This window comes from Pelodiscus sinensis, chromosome 1, assembly GCF_049634645.1.
Source record: "Pelodiscus sinensis isolate JC-2024 chromosome 1, ASM4963464v1, whole genome shotgun sequence".
NCBI classification, from domain to species: domain Eukaryota; kingdom Metazoa; phylum Chordata; order Testudines; family Trionychidae; genus Pelodiscus; species Pelodiscus sinensis.
This window is the reverse complement of record NC_134711.1, coordinates 216,225,020-216,241,076: the sequence shown is the minus strand read 5'-3', so window position 1 is coordinate 216,241,076 and position 16,057 is coordinate 216,225,020. Positions and strand designations below refer to the sequence as shown.

At 39.0% G+C, this 16,057-nt stretch overlaps 1 protein-coding gene across 5 annotated transcripts in view; it reads left to right on the top strand.

Moving 5' to 3' along the window:
- The window catches only part of SHROOM2 (shroom family member 2), a 185,208-nt gene that overhangs the window by 138,112 nt on the left and 31,039 nt on the right, over positions 1-16,057 (top strand). For 3 of the 5 annotated variants that reach the window (XM_006120196.3, XM_006120195.3, XM_006120197.3), the window contains exon 5: positions 2,055-2,152. The exons of 1 other annotated variant lie outside the window; for it this stretch is intronic. In XM_006120196.3, the coding sequence (XP_006120258.2) occupies positions 2,055-2,152 (98 nt within the window). Of the gene's footprint in view, positions 1-2,054; positions 2,153-8,280; positions 8,585-16,057 lie in introns of those variants that run through there. One more of the 5 variants, XM_025183135.2, reaches the window with a different exon arrangement.

Genomic DNA, 16,057 nt, shown 5'->3' with positions numbered 1-16,057 from the left:
TTGTGGAAGGCTGGAGAGGGATGGCACGAGACAAATGGCTTGGTCACTGTCTTCGGTCCATCCCCTCCAGGGTCCCTAGGGTTGGCCACTGTCGGCAGACAGGCTACTGGGCTAGATGGACCTTTGGTCTGACCCAGGACGGCCATTGTAAGCTCAGGGCTCAGGGTCGGGGGGTCTCAGTGGATCCCCTTGATTTTCATGCACACCTGCTCCTGGGTGGCCAGGCTGGCAGCTCTCCTGCCTTAGCCGGCCACTTTCCTGTGCCTAGTGCGGAGATCGTGGACAAGGTCCACGATGTCCGCACTAGCCCAGGCGGGCGCCCGCCTCTTGCGGTCCAGGGCAAGCTCTCGGGAGCCGCCAGCCTGGTCCCGGCAAGAGGGGGTGGGCTGGGGGGCATCGGGTGGGTGGCTCTGTGCCGTGCCAGGTGCAGGGTCTGCTAGCTGGGTGCTGGCAGGCTTGCACCTGGCACGGGCACCGTAGCCAGCCCGTGCCCCTTTAAGGGGTCCGGGGCCGGGAGGGGGGCATAGAGTTTCCCTGGTGTTGGCCAGAGTGGCCACCAGGGAAACCTGGGGAGGGCTAGCCTCCCACTAGTTCGAACTAAAGGGCTACACAGCCCTTAGTTCGAACTAGCTAGTTCGAACTAGGCGTTAGTCCTCGTAAAATGAGGTTTACCTAGTTTGAACTAAGCGCTCCGTTAGTTCGAATTAGTTCGAACTAACGGAGCGCTAGTGTAGCGCCTAGGAAAATTAGTTCGAACTAACGTCTGTTAGTTCGAACTAACTTTGTAGTGTAGACATACCCTCAGTGACTAACCCTTGTGAGATTATTTTAAAAGTATATTCAAGCTTCAAGCTTGCCTCGTGTCACATGTAAAGCTACTGAAGGAGAAAGGCACCCTCTTTTTGACCTGAAAAGCCTTGTCTGCAAATATACAATATTAAAGTTGAAAAAATTAGGGTATCACATGTTTATAACAGTCTTCCTCCTTTCCCCTTCATATCTAATTTCCTATGTTCCAGTTTCCTTCTGCCTGGGGATAAAAATCCAGGTGTCAGACTTCAAAAAGCAGTTTGACAAGACAAGAGGTTCTTTAGGGAAAAACTCACCTGATCCATAGTTTGGTTTTAGTTTTAACAAAAAACTTCACTAGGACTTTTGGAGTGATGTGGGGAAGAGTTACATGTATATAAAATCTCCAGAGCTGTAGCTTACAAGTGACTGTGTCCAAAAGCAGAATTTTTATTCTGAAGAAGACAGAAATAGCTAAATTACTCCATCTTTTATTGCCTATCCAGCAGTAGAAATAATCCTGTAATATACGTGCATTTGTTTTGTTAGTATCAAGTTGAGTGGAGGCAACTTGGAATGGCACAAAACAAATGCATCTTTCTCTCCCATCCCAAAAAAATCCACAGAACCTCATTGGGACAGTACAGTACTGTGTGCATTGTAGATATATAGATATAACAACACAGATGAGATTTAAAGTAAATGTAAGGTCTTTTACATGTTTCACATATGTAATTTAGTTGGCTTGAGGGCCCAGTGCAATTGTATTTCCCATGAACTCCAAGTTTCTAATACAGTGTTAGACTTTGTATGTGGTTGTTTGAAGATACTGAGATAATAAAATTCTGGAAGTTCAATGTTAAGTGTTTTTCCGAGAAACAGAAACACACAGAAAGTTCAGAAGCCCTCAGATGCTTGCATGTACTAAAATGCTAATAATGATATGTTTCTTACAATACTTTTTACAATATTTGGTTTTGGCAAATAGAAGCTGCTAAGTTTTTAAATATTATATTTAAATGTTTCCTCTAGACCAGTGAGATAAATTAGTAACATGAGCAGAGCAAGGTTTGTGTTGCCATAGAAGATGTCACATGGCATGCTATACGGCCCTGAAGCCAAACCAACATAAGACATGCTATGTTACTGACTTTACATATGCTTAAGCAGAGCAAACCCACAAATAAGAGGTTCCATAATAATAGATTTTCAGAAGGCTGAAATTTGATGACTTGGTGTCTTAATATGTTATAAACCCTTTGCAGGAAGTCACAGTTGAAATAAGGAGGCCAGCTGAGGATTTAGGAGAAGATGGAGAACTAACAAACAAAACTAACACTGTTGAGCAGAATTGCATTCTAAGGTAGGTATGCCATATTTTTTTGGCTCCAAAGCTTAAACACTTTGAGGACTATAAGTGAATGAGCTGGTCTTTTGCTAACTCAAAATAGAAGTTGAGGTAAACTTCGGCTGATCTTCAAGAACACTATGCTGTGCCTTTTTATCCTCTCATATACAATATAACAGTTACTTGGGCTAAGATTTCTGACTGTGGAGTAGACCTTTTGAAGAAATTACCTAGTTTCCAATTTATTTTATTTTCTTAAGTGCCAGCAGAGTCATCTTAAGAGGGTTCAGGAAGAGATCCAATCTTAATATTCATGATGTAAATGTTTTTAAAGAATAGTAAGTGTTTGAGTTTCCTAAAGGAGTGTATCAGGACTACACGTGGCAACTACTGTAAGTTGCTGAAATACAGTAGTACAATAAGTCAGAGTTAAAGATAAAGGTACTGAATATAAAACAGATAAAGGGCTCTCAATGCAAATTTACTCCTCACCACTTTTAATTGGGAAGTGAATTCCTATAATTGGAGAACAACAGCACAATTCTTTCAAGCTCCTTTCCAATAATCTTAAATAATTCAAACGTTTGAATGCCTAGCACAGTTGGGACCTGATCCTGATTTGGAGCCTCTGGATGCTGTTGAAATAAATAATTGAAACTACAGCTGCTAAGTTGCATTTGGCAACCAAGTTTCAAAACAAGTGTTATGTGCCTAAAGTAATTTAATACAAAACAGCTTTTGCATCCTGTTTTTAATTGTAAATTAAGAACAAAGTGTATACAAAAAGGGTTTTTTTTAAAGTCTACTGATTTTCCTCATTTTAAGTATATAGAGATTCTAAATAACAGAATGTCTTAGTGGAAGATAATTTCTTAGTTTAGCAAATGCTCATACAATATAAGTATAGCTACGCATGTCCCCTGTGGTCAGCAACTCATTTGTGCTAGGTAGAATATGTGTTCATTAATATTTTCCCACCCCATGAACTTTATATTATGAAAATTCAGTGCTTTATTGGTTTAAGTAATCATCTGCTGGGTGGTTTTAATTCTGTGTAGCATTTTGTATTTATTGTGCAGTAGCTGTTAAAATGGTGTGTGTACGTTTGCGTCTGTGTGTGTGTGAGTGAGAGAGAGAGAGAGAGAGAGAGAGAGAGAGAGAGAGAGAGAGAGGTAGTATGAGCCAGAACTAGAGATGCCTTTGCAGGCCTACTGCATCTCTGTACAACTAAAAAGTTTTCCATTTAGCATTGTGGAACTCTAACAAAAGCCTCTGAATAATACACCTACGCCAGCATTTTAACAGTGTCTGTGTAACACAATCCTCGCTTTATATAACATAGAATCCATGTACATCACATGATTGGTCTCCAGCTGTAATAACTTCTCTGTTTTAAAGCAGTAAGCTGTTTTCACATACTGTTGCAGATATATCATTTTGAGCATTGCACCACATTGTAAGAAAAGTTTTATTAAAGTGGTCTCTTTCATGGTCTTTCCCTCAGCTCTTTGTCTGATGCAAAGGGCATTTAAACTATGCAGAGGGCATATATGGCTTTTGTACTAAAATCTCCCATTTGGACAGTTTAATTCCCATGCTATGAATGGCCACTGAATAGTAATGAATGGTTATTATGCGGAAACTGTAATTTTTTTTTAAAAATGGCATTACTACAGTGAAAGTTCTAAGTGATAAGGGAACTAGTCTCATTCATCACACTCTCAGCTAAACCTATTATCTGTGGAATTGCTCGAAAGAAATTTGATTTAATATTGTTTTAAAAACTACCAGTTTGTAAATAATAATTTGCTTAATCTGGCTAATCTGTACCTAATTTTAGAACACGAACCAAATAGCCTATGAAGAAAATATTTACTAGCCAGCAAGTTTTAATAATTTCTTTGATACTCTTACACATTCCATTGTTATGGTCCTGATCCTGTGTCACCCACACTAAATGGAGATCTTCATAGCTGCAGTGTTGAACCCTAAATCTTTAAATGACCTGAGCTTTCTGCCAAAAAAGTGGGTTGCAGTTTACATTCTGTAACAGAAAAAAATATAGCCAGATATTTGAGACTGCCTAGATTATTTTGTGAGTAATAAGTGATTTGTGTGTATTTTGTACTAATTACTGTTACTGTATATATTCTGTATATATTCTAATGAATGCTAATTATTTGTGAATCTAATCTCTTAAATTGAATCTTTCATGAAAAGTGATGAAGTATTATAATGATTATATTTTCCCCCATACTTTTTAAATGAAATTACAGAGCTAGGATGTCTGACTAACCAGTCAAATTGCTTGTTTTTAATTTGCCTGTTTTATTATGTATTATGCATTTTCAGTCCAGAATGGAATAATTATTTTATGTTGTTTGCCTGAAGATGTTTATAATCCACCAAGACATTTTCAACCACTTTATGGTCTTGGCTTCGTCTTTGATTGGGACTATAATAAATTGATATACTTAGTCAAACTGCTTACTACCATCTATGGAAAAGAAAGAAAGTGTCTGAATTCCAGTATTCAGTGCTCTCTTCTGTGTTTATAGGAACAGCAATAGACCACTTCTAGGTATCATTACAACTGCTCATTCACGTAGTGCTACTACTAGGAACTGCAAACATGCAAACGCCCACTCCTACAAGCATTGTGTACAATTCCGAGAATTGTCAGAATTCCAAGTCCAGTTCAGAACTTCCAGGACTGAAACATTTGAAATGATATTTAGCAGGATTGTCACCTTTCCAATAGCTGGTAACTGCACTCCAAGGCCTCATTACCCGCCCACCTCTGCTCTGCCTTCCTCCTCAAAGCTCCGCCCTCTCTCCACTTTTTCCCTAGAGGCCCAACCTCTTCTGCCTTTCCCTCACCCCCCCAAAAAATCTCTCCCCTCCCCGTCACTCGCTCCTCTTCCCTCCTCCCTCTGTTACTCTCTGGATTGTGCCGAGGAATCTGCCTACAGGTAGAAGGCAGGGGCTGGCGTAGGTTAACAATCAAGCGCCCCCTCCAACCCCCCCCAGTAACTGGACTTCAGATTCAAATGCCATTTAAGGTTGTCAGGTGTCCTTTTTTACTAGAGTTTGCAGTTAAAAACTAGCTGTCCAAATCAAATTCAGAAGGGTGGCATCCATAGATGCTACTGACAGGCAAAACAAAGATAATGCAATGTGTGCATTTTTATTTAAGGATATCAGTTTCTATATAAAGTGATGATTGAAATTACTTACCAAGGTACTGCCATTTTCTATTAGTTACTGTATCTGTGCTGTGCTTCATAGCTGTCTGCGTACATAATGTGAGGTCAGAATTCAACTCCCTTTTCTTTGTTTGTAGCCTGATGATATTTACTGTACCTTAACATCCCCTTAGAAGTCTCTGTAGGTTTTAAACTAGGGATGTTAAATTTCGATTAACTAATCGAATAGTCAATGGCATTTCCATTGACTATTCGATTAGTCAATAAGGACTAGTGCGGCGGTCCGCCTTTGAAATGTTCAAGAGCCCCAGCAGGAACTCTTGTGCATTTCAAAGATTTAAACGCCGCATGGAGCCCGGTGTCAGCAGGGAGTCTGCTGACCCCAGGCTCCATGTGGGCTCTTCCAGCTGACCCCAAGTCCCACGTGGCATTTCAGTGAGACTCACCGCTGGCCCCAGCCTCCATGATGTGCTTCCGCTTTGAAATGCGCAAGAGCCCCAGTGGGGACTGTTATGCATTTCAAAGTTGGAACGCCACTGCTGCGCCCTGCCCCCTTCCACGGAGCTGGAGCTGGAGCTTGGGGGAACTGGCTTCTCTCCACCCCCCCCCCCCCCCCAACTGCCTCTTTCTGATAGACAGCAAGGTGGAGGAAGTGACTAGTCGACTAGTGTGTCAACTATCCGATAAGTCGATTACATCCCTATTTTAAACAGGCATATCCTTTGATATTCTAGGGTTGTTATTGTATCTATGGAGTCCTGACATCATAAAATGGTTGGGTTTTTTTAAAAGAAATTAGGCTCAGAGACACAGAGTGAGTGTGTTGAGGTGGGTGCTCATCACAAGCCAGCTTTCATGAAAAGAAAAGCATGCGTGTAGCAGTTTATTCTCTAATTAATACAATTATACTATCTCCCACTGAGAAGTACACAATCCTAAATTTTTATTTAAATTCTGATAACATTTTTCATGTATCTGCTCCTCAATTTGTTATGATGGTGTCTACAAAAAAACTACACATTACAAAAATTGAGGCAGTATTAGATCAAAGTTAGGGCTTTTTGTTATTGGTTGCTTTTTGACATTTAAAAGGTTTTAGATATAGTATCATTTTTTCAGGCGTGACCCAGCTCCAGTTAAAGTAAATGAACAGTGTAGGGATTTTTTTTCTCTTCTGAATTATCTGGTATAAGCCACCATTGAAGAGAGAATACCATGCTAGCTTGTCTATTTGTCTGTTCTGGTATGGGCAGTTAATTTGTTCTGAATACACGAAATAAAGAGGCGATCTAGCTAACCACTCTGACTGTACTGCCACATTATGAGCCATCCCATAGAATGTTTCCAGCTTTCAATATATGGGCCCTTAGTTATTATATCAGCCTGCAGTGTGATGGGAAGGAAGGGTATCAAATGGCTATGCCAGTAAATTTGAGTTATAAGAAACTTTTAAACAGGCATTTCACAGTCATGATCTCAGACGTTGCCTGTGAGACCACCAGTTCTGTTACAGCCTGTTAACCAATTAAACTGCATTATGCCAACCAACTATGGATTGATTGAGTTGTGCCTACTGTCAAAAATCTCTTAATGTTGGGCATTGTGTACTTGAATTGAAACTGAAAGTTTTGGGGCTATAAAAGTCAACAAAACAATCGGGGGGGCGGGGTTCCTGTTTCTTTAAGAAACAATCTTAAAAACTAAACATCTGTCTGCTATTTCTAAGGTGCCTGTCACATAGGTATCAGAATGGTGGGGGAAGTGTATCAAATTGCTAGTGTAGGGCTATTTGGTATTTGATTTTTATTAAGAGCATTTTCCTTTTAAAATATTGCGATAGTCTTTAAATATCTAAAACGTAACCCAGATAAACTGTGTGGATGGATGTAATGCATGTGTTTGGCCAAACTATAGACAGCTAATGCTTCATGCATGCAATAGCCATGGCATCGTCTGATCATAGGAGTTTGGGGGACGAAGGAGGTTTAGAGTGTGTGTGTGTGTTTTATATATTTATAAATAAAAATTTAGTTTTATCTACGAAGAATCATGTCTTAGTATTTGTATATACAGTTTGTTTCAGGCAGGAAGGCTTTTAATGATACTTACATGTCTAATTAATTTGAGTGGTCATTTAAATGTAGTTGATTAATGAAAGAATGACTTTATACCTTCAAATTGAAAAATTAGAAAATCATTGTTGCTGATGTCAGGACATAATTTTCTTGATTGAAATACAAAATAAGGCACTGAAAGCCTTTTTAACAAAACCAAAAAAAAAAAAAAAAAGCTTTGAAGTCTGAGCTTTTCTCCTTGAAGTCAGAAGTTTTTGATGATGTAACATATAATACAAACCAAGCCTTCAGTCATCAAGGTTAAAGTTGACAGAGCTTGTATGAACTTGTCAGTCATGTAGAAGTGGGCAAAAACAAGCCAGCTGTTGTGAGGCATGGCTTTGAAAATCCTCTGTATTACAGTAAATTAGATACAGAGGTTGAGACAGAATCAGTTCTGTGTGTCTTTGAAACAGGCTGGGGTATTTGCAATGATGCAGAGCTCATGTATCCAGTGAATACAGGCAAACGTCTAAAAATCCTGGTAAGATCTCCCTGTATTTAGTTTTAAAGTGCTAGAATATTAAATGTGTGCATTAACTCCGGTTATTGTCTGTTGGTTCTTAACTGATCTTTGCAGTAGTCATTCATACAGTATTTCTTTTGTTCTCCAAGTCTTTAACCACAAGCTGTGTTTGCCCATCCCAGTCTGCAGTAGCTACAGCTAGAAATTACAAGTGAGGGCAATGCATGATCTAGAATTGTCTTTTTTTAAAAGAATGTATGGTTTTTTTTAGTCCCTGAGGTTTAGGGGGCAAAAGAATCCTGCAAGATGCAGTGTGTGTGTGTTTGTGTGTGTGTGTGCGCCCATGTGCGCTTGTGCACAGGCTGTTTTTAGCAGCTTTTGTTTTCACAATTGGCATAATGCACACTGGAATTAGAAGGCAGTGCCTTTCAAAAATGTTTGTTTTCTGGGCTGAAGTCTGCAGCACTGTTATCCTTACTACGTGACTGCCAGCCTCAGCATACTTCACTGTTGTATTTCGTAAGATAGACTTTTTTTTTTTGTATTTCTGGTTTCTTGGCAAAATTGTTATTGTGAGCACAGATTCAGATGAAGACCCTTTCTAGAGCAGCAGGGATGAGCTTGGAATTTAGAATTGGATGTTGATTATTGGAAGAAAAAGGTGAGTGAACAGTCAGGTCTGAGTGAAAAATTGATAATAAAATATGGGTGTACATGCTAATTGATGAAAACAGCTCTCCCTGAACTCTTTAGAGATGAGCTTCAAAGGGTTCACTTCAGACCTTGTTTGAGAAGCTCAGGTGAACTAGTTACAATTAACTGTGTTGCCTTTTTCTGTTTTCCCATATATTCTGGTACTGAATTTTGCCTAGCTGCTGCTGTTCAAAAAGTGGGCACATTCCAGCTTACTATGTCAGTTCTAGATTTTTTTTTAATTAAAAAGGACAAATTCCAAATGATTTTGTACCCAGCCTTTTCCCCATGAATGAGATATCCTTGCTGGCAGTGTTAGGTAATGTTTCTTGTGTTCCTGTAGTGGTTGCCATTTATATAACACAATGGGTCTTTTTATATTGTTAGGATTTTCTTCTGAAATTGAATTCACTGATTAAGTACAGTGCATATTAACTGGCTTACTGTTGTGAGAGGTAGTCATTTTGAATCCATGCATGCCACTGGCTGCATGTGAAGAAAGATGTGAAATTGAAATAGAAAGCAAAAGATTAGCTATAAACATTTATTTTATCATTATTTTAATGTGCAGAATGGCAATAAGGGGGGGGGGAGATATTTTTTCCTAATGAAGGAAAGGAGAATAATGTGTCTCACACTTCCACAGTATTACTAGAAATATATATTAATCACATTTGATTTTGCTTCAGAAATGCACTTTGTGTTTACATTCAACCATTATTGTCCTGTATTCTTATCTGCCAACATGTGGTCAGTTGCTTCTTGCAGAATGAGATTGGATCTGTTGGAAATAAATCTAAATTCTTATTTGTGTGTGGAGGGAGGTGACATTTGTTAAAATAAACATGTTTGGAGTCAGAAACAATTTTCATTCACATTGGCATGTAAGCAGGGCACAGGTGAAAGATTCTAATGAAGCAGACTGACTAGAACTAGTCATTTCCATATAACATACTGATAAACAGGCATGATTATGTATGGGTTTGAAGCTGGAGTGACATTTTTCTGTTGCATGAAATACAGAATTGCTGTGGGATCCATTTTGATTGACTGCACAGATAACATCATCTGCCTTTTAGCTCTTTAGTAATACACTAGTTAGTGGGCATTTTGCCTGGCTGTGAAAAATGTAAGATACATTAGATAGGATATGGATTATAATGTAACAACACTCTTGTATTTCTGAGAGTATCTTTGTTATTTTGTGTGTCCCCCCTATTCTGTGGTTGTGGCCTATTGACATTTTTTTCTCTTCAAAATAATAGTTCTCATTGTGCTCTTCCTCTTTAACATTTGGTGTGTCAGTAACTTAAGTGAGTTTTTAAGACGACTCATTTCAGTAAGTTGTGTTGGACGTTGCAATCCAGGACTTCATTATTAAGGCAGTGAACAGCTTTGCTGTTTCTGCAGCAAATAATGTGCTCAGTACAAAGAAGTGCCTCCTTAAATAATTATCCAGAGGCAATCACCATTGTGGTGGTTATATTATTTGATATTCATGATTTCTTTGCTGCATATCATTTTGTCTTTCTCACAGATGTTTTAAGTGTTTTTAGACTCTCATAAAGTTTAGGATCGGTCACTCATGGAATATATTCTAAGTTCCCCAACCAAGAGCAAATTATAATACATACTATGTATCCCATAATTTATTTCTGATGTGCTTTTATTATAAGTGATTGATACATGTGTGTGTATTTCCATTCTTACAAAAAGTTTCATCAATAATGTTGTTAGCAAAGTCAAGCATCCAGAATCTGAGCAATGCCAGAATTAAGGTTCTCCCATTCTCCCCCACATACACACCCTGTATTTATGTCTGCATTATGAATAGGCTTGAAAGGATTTTATTTCTATTTGCAAATGTCAATAAATATTATCTTCACTATGCAGGCACAAACCAACAAAAATATGTTTCTATCGTTGAGAACAGAAACTCGCAGATAGGCGAAGTAAGAAGAATGCTGCTTGAGCACTACAGATTGATTTAAGAATGTTTACTTAGTTTGTTTTGCCGTGCGATATTGGCTAGTTGTGTTTTAAAGGTTATAAAGTTTAACTTTTTGAATCTCTACATGAACTGTCATTAAATAATTATCTGACCCCCCCATAACTTCCTTCAGCCATGAAAAATTAAATTGATAAAATGGAAAAATGTTTAAAAATAAACATTGATATTATCTGTCACAATTGTATTTAAAAAAATCAACCAACCTACTTAGGAGATGATCTCGAATTACCTAGTCAAATTCCGGTCCCACCCCTCCCCCCCAGGATCCCTGTCTTGTTCAGGGCACAGGAGGGATGGTGCTCTGGGGATGAATCAGTGCTGTGTCGTAAAGGAGACTACACCAGGCAGGGTGGCACCAGCCCCTGTCTGCAAGGGACCCGAGCTTCCCATGGACACAGGCTGCACCAGCATCCCACGGAGCCACCTCCCCTGCCTCTCCCCCCTCCCCCACCCCTGTGCGCTGCTGCCTGCAATAGAGCCAGCAGTATGAGGGGGCCTGTCAAGTCCATGGAGCCAGCACGTGTAAAAGCTGGCTCCCCAAACATATCCGCTCTGCCTGCCCCTCTCACCCTCCACACTGCTGCCTTTCTATCAGAGGAAGCAGCATGGGAGAGGGGGAGGAGGGGAAGCAGCTCCGTGGATACGGTGCTCGTGGGGAGTCTGCTTTCCGTCATCCTCCCCCCCCCCCCGCAGTGGGGGGATGAGGTATGTGTAGTCAATAAGATTAACCAACAAGCCCAGGATTTATTGGCTATCATGTAGTTGACTACACGCTGACATCGCTATATCTAATATTTTTTCTCATGTCCAAGACATGCATGTTCATTTATTTTCTTATCCAACATTTTCCCCCCTAATTCTTTTCAGATGAATTACATTTGAGGCTTCTCAACACTACGGAGTTATGTTGACCTAAGACAGTTTATGGCAGCCTAACTCTGTAAGGCTATGTCTATGCTGTGCGGAAGATTGACACTGCAGAAGTTGATCATCTGGGTTCGATGTAGTGGGTCTAATGAAGACCTGTTAAATTGAATTCAGAGGGTACCCCTGTCGGCACTGGTACTTCTGATACTTACAAGGAGTATGGGAAGCTGGTGGGAGTGTTTACTCCCATCAGCCTCCTGCTGTATGGACAATGTGGAAACTCAATTTAAGATATGTCAACTCCAGCTGTGTAATTAACATAGCATAGATTTGACTGCCTCACTTCAAGGGAGACACGTGATTAAATACTTTGCTGAATCAGGGCCCTGCTGAGTAGCATTATAATGGAGCTTCGACTAAAATGGGCAAGTCCTGGTATGGAATGAAATACATCAAGTTTTTTTTTTTTTTTTTTTTTTTTTTTTTTTTTTAAGGAATAAGTATAGTTGCTGCTGTCATTGTTTTGAGCTCAGTATATTTAATGATGTATGGAATAACTATAAAACAGGAGAGGTATGAAAATCCAGTGGCTGAAGTGGTAAAAACAGAAAACCTAATTTCACTTCAGTTCACTTGTTAAAATTTACCAAGGGGGGGTGGGGGAGAGAGAGAAGATATTTGAGGGAAAGCACTTTGCTACCTGTATTTTGTAATGATTTCATATCAAGATTCAAGTTCTTCCTCCTGCTCTGCACATTACTACACTGATGACTACTCTGTAGGATCAGATGTCATACTTAACTGTTGCAGAATATTCTCGTTGCCTATTAATGTTTAACAGAAAATCACCTGCCAGCCCTAGCAGATCAGCACAAAAGAATTCATGGAGAGATTCAGCTACAAAGAGGCTAGCATTGCTGCAGAATGAGTCTGCTGCATTCTCTGATCCTCTCTGCAAAACACTGCTTCTCAGTCAAGTCTGATGGGCATTCTTAAGGTTATTGCTATAAACCTCTGCTATAGTAATGATCTTGGGATCTAACCTTTTTAAAGGTATGAATCAAATTGTGTGCTATTACTGATTTACTAGCCTAGATGTTTTTGTGCCTTGTGACACATGAAGCAACCCAGTGTTTCCACTGCTACATATCTAATGTTGTATCTCTTGATCCAATATTGTCTGTCCCTTCCCAGCAACATTTTTCACAATAGTTTTATTGTCATCTGTTGTCCTCCTCCAGTCAAAGGCTCGAGCATGGAGAGAGCAGTCCACAATATAACAGCAAAAACTTTAAAAATAAGATTTATTAGAACACAAATATGGGTCCATGTTAGTCAGGAGGAATAATTAGTTTATCGATAAACGTTTATTATCTCACACTGAAGAGAGTCTTTTATGGGAGTGAGAAGGGTAATGAAATTCTGGCCATAATTACAACAATGTCTATCTTTCTAGCCTCCCAGTAAATTAATCTGCCCCCATTTCATCAATCAAATGCAAAAACCCTCTTCCTCTCTCATCGCTCTGACCATGTCATTCCCCTCTGCATTTCCCTTCATTGCCTCCTCCCACCTTCTACATTTAACTGTATTTCTCATCTTCACTTTTCAGTGTTTCACTTCACTAATGCTCTCATTTCCTTTTACCTCTTCCAAAGCACCTTTCTAAGTGCTGCCTTTTATCCTCAGTATTCTTTTGTGCTCCTCTTACGCTTGGATTTCTTTTCCTCAATTTGAGCTCCAAAAAACTTCCCAGTTCATTTGATTCCTGCTTTAAAATATGAATCTTCTTCAGAACCTATTCATAGTGAGCCACCTCCTCTCCCCCACCGCATTTGGATGTCTGCATTGCTTTGGGTTTGGGTCCACCTCTGGTGAGTTGGATCCAACTGTATTTACTGCCTATTGTCTTTATCAGAACAAATAGACTGGTAGCCATGCCCAAAGTGACAATGCTTTAGAAGTCGTAAAACAATAGTTTCTAATTTTTAAGTCTCTATTCAGTATCTCAAGTTTTGCTTTATCTGGGAAAAAAAACCTCCTCTGTATGACAAACACCAAGCACTGAGGCTGCTGTTACACAAGGGCAAAGCTTCTGGTGAAGTAACCATAGGATAAGGCTGTATCCTGTGCATGCATTTTATTGTTTGACTCTAGAATGTACTTTATGAATAACTTTATATTGCTGACTAGAATCAGAATGTCTTAACTAACTTGACGCAGATTCACTACCACATAAGCACAGAACAAAAACAATCCTATTCACGCTATGACTATCTTTGCATATGTTTCTTAGCAGACCAACAGAAATTGAAAGCCCAGAATTTTCAAGGAGCAAAAGCCGGTTGTTAGGCTGGGCAGACCAGAGGCATTAGTTCATTTTTATGAGCATATAAGTGTTTGTATAGCATGTTTGTGATAAGATTGAATTGTAACTGTTATTTTTAAATGAGAAATTTTATATTTTATTGATGATTTTAAAAGAAAGAAATTAAAATCCCAATTTAAATTAAAACAATCCAATTTAAATACAAAATCTGATTTTTTTTAATTCATTTTTATTCACCTTGTCTGTCTGGCAAATTTTACATAACACCCAGGCACTGTTTAACAAATGCTTAAAAGTACTCCTAAATGTGATCTAAGGCATCCAACTAATCTTATAGTAGCCAGAATAGAGTCAACTCAGTGTTGAACCAAAAGCCTAATTGAACCAAGGGTTGTGGTGGATTCTTTATCGTGGATACGTTTTAGCTCAAGAATGGACGTGTTTCTAAAAGCTGTTCTCTAGGAATTATTTGGGCAAAGTTCTATAGCTCAGGTTGCCAGGTGTCCGGTTTTAAACTGAACAGTCCAGTTTTTGAGCTTTCTGTTCGAGAAACAAATTGAGAAAATATAAATGTCCGGTATTTTCTAAATAAGATGTAATGTAGATTGTGATGTAATGTCAAGCGTGTCTGGTATTTTTGTTGAAATCATCTTGGTAACCCTATAAATATAGCATGTGTTATACAGGAGGTCAGACTAGATGATCCTAGTAGTCCCTTCTGGCCTTGGAATTTGTGAATCTATGAACAAATGCTTGCCTAGGCTTTAAGGGACAATCAAGAAAAGCAAGATCCAGAGGAACTTTAAGAACGTTCTGCCAGTGACCATTGAAAGCAGAGTTCCTAGCATTGACTTCTGAAATTACTCTACAGAGGTCATCTGTTAAAATGGGATATGGAAAAGGAGTTGTGTCTTAAATAAGAGTCCAATGCCATGTCAAGATTTAGACACGGTTCATTACACCTGCAGAGAATTTCTTCTAGAGGAATCAGTTTCTTCCTTTCTCTAGGTCAGGAGGTTTATTGCTGCAAGATTCGATTTGATTTATTTTCTCTCAATTTTAGGCTAAGTAGAAAGCAACCATCCCCAGGCTCCAAGTTCCCTGTCAGTTCGTTAGAATTACAAAACACCAACACGGTACTATGGGCTCAAACCTCGTACCAAGCTACAGTGCTTACCCAAATGCCAGCATCCTCATGTTTCAACCTGTATATCAATCTCCCCTCACTACTCGCAAAAGCCACATAAAACAAATGGGCCCTGCAAAGCCAGCACTCTTTCTGTGGGTGGCAATGCATTCCAAAGCCCCAGAACCTTTATGGAAAACATGCTGCAAACAATTACTGTTAAATCAAGGGATATCTAGAATCAGCAACTCTCCAGCGGTGGCAGTGTATCCTGGGGAGAAAAGTGATCTCTCATGCCTGAAGATGACCTAGTGTATGAATTTTTTTATGATGGTGATTGATGGTGGATAAATAAGGTGACCATAGGTCATTGGCTTAAATGGAGGCAAATTATGTATGTCAACTTGTATGTATAAGCTGTTTTTAAGATGGTAATATTAGAACTGTTAGTTCTTTTTTGCTTTGAAAATTTAGATAACTGAAATGCTTGGAATTTTATTTTTCCCTAAGTCATTAAAATGTACAATGATTAAATAGATTTTATTGTACACTAAGAAGTAACTCAGCAGTAACTTTACAGTCATGTTATCAAAGGATTGAAAATCTCCGTGTCTCCTATTGTTCCACATGGTAGCTGGAAAAATTATTTTAACTTCATTGTATGATGAGGGTTTTTTTGGTCTACAAAAAGTGAATTTTCCAGTGGTGGTTACAGTTTTCTTTGCAAGTTTCTCTGAATTTGGTCTCTGCAGCAAACCATTCTAATTTGCACATTTTGTATTTTTTTCAACAGAGGAATTAAAGTTTTAAAATCTGCCTCTTTTTAATGTACTTCTTGGTACTTACACTAACATAACACTTTGCAGGTTCTTGCCACAGCGTTCCTCTGGTGCTTGAAGCTTTCTTTCTTTTCCTCCTTTCTGAACAGTGAGATCAGATCTCTTCAGGGTAACGTGATTAGCATGTTTTGCATGAGAACACCTTCCCCAAATATAAATTATTCACCGTGATGAATGCAGCTACCTTTCCTATAACCATCCTGTGTGCCACTTTCAAATGTGTATTTACTTTCACATAAACTTTGCATAAAGGTACATATGTAATCCCA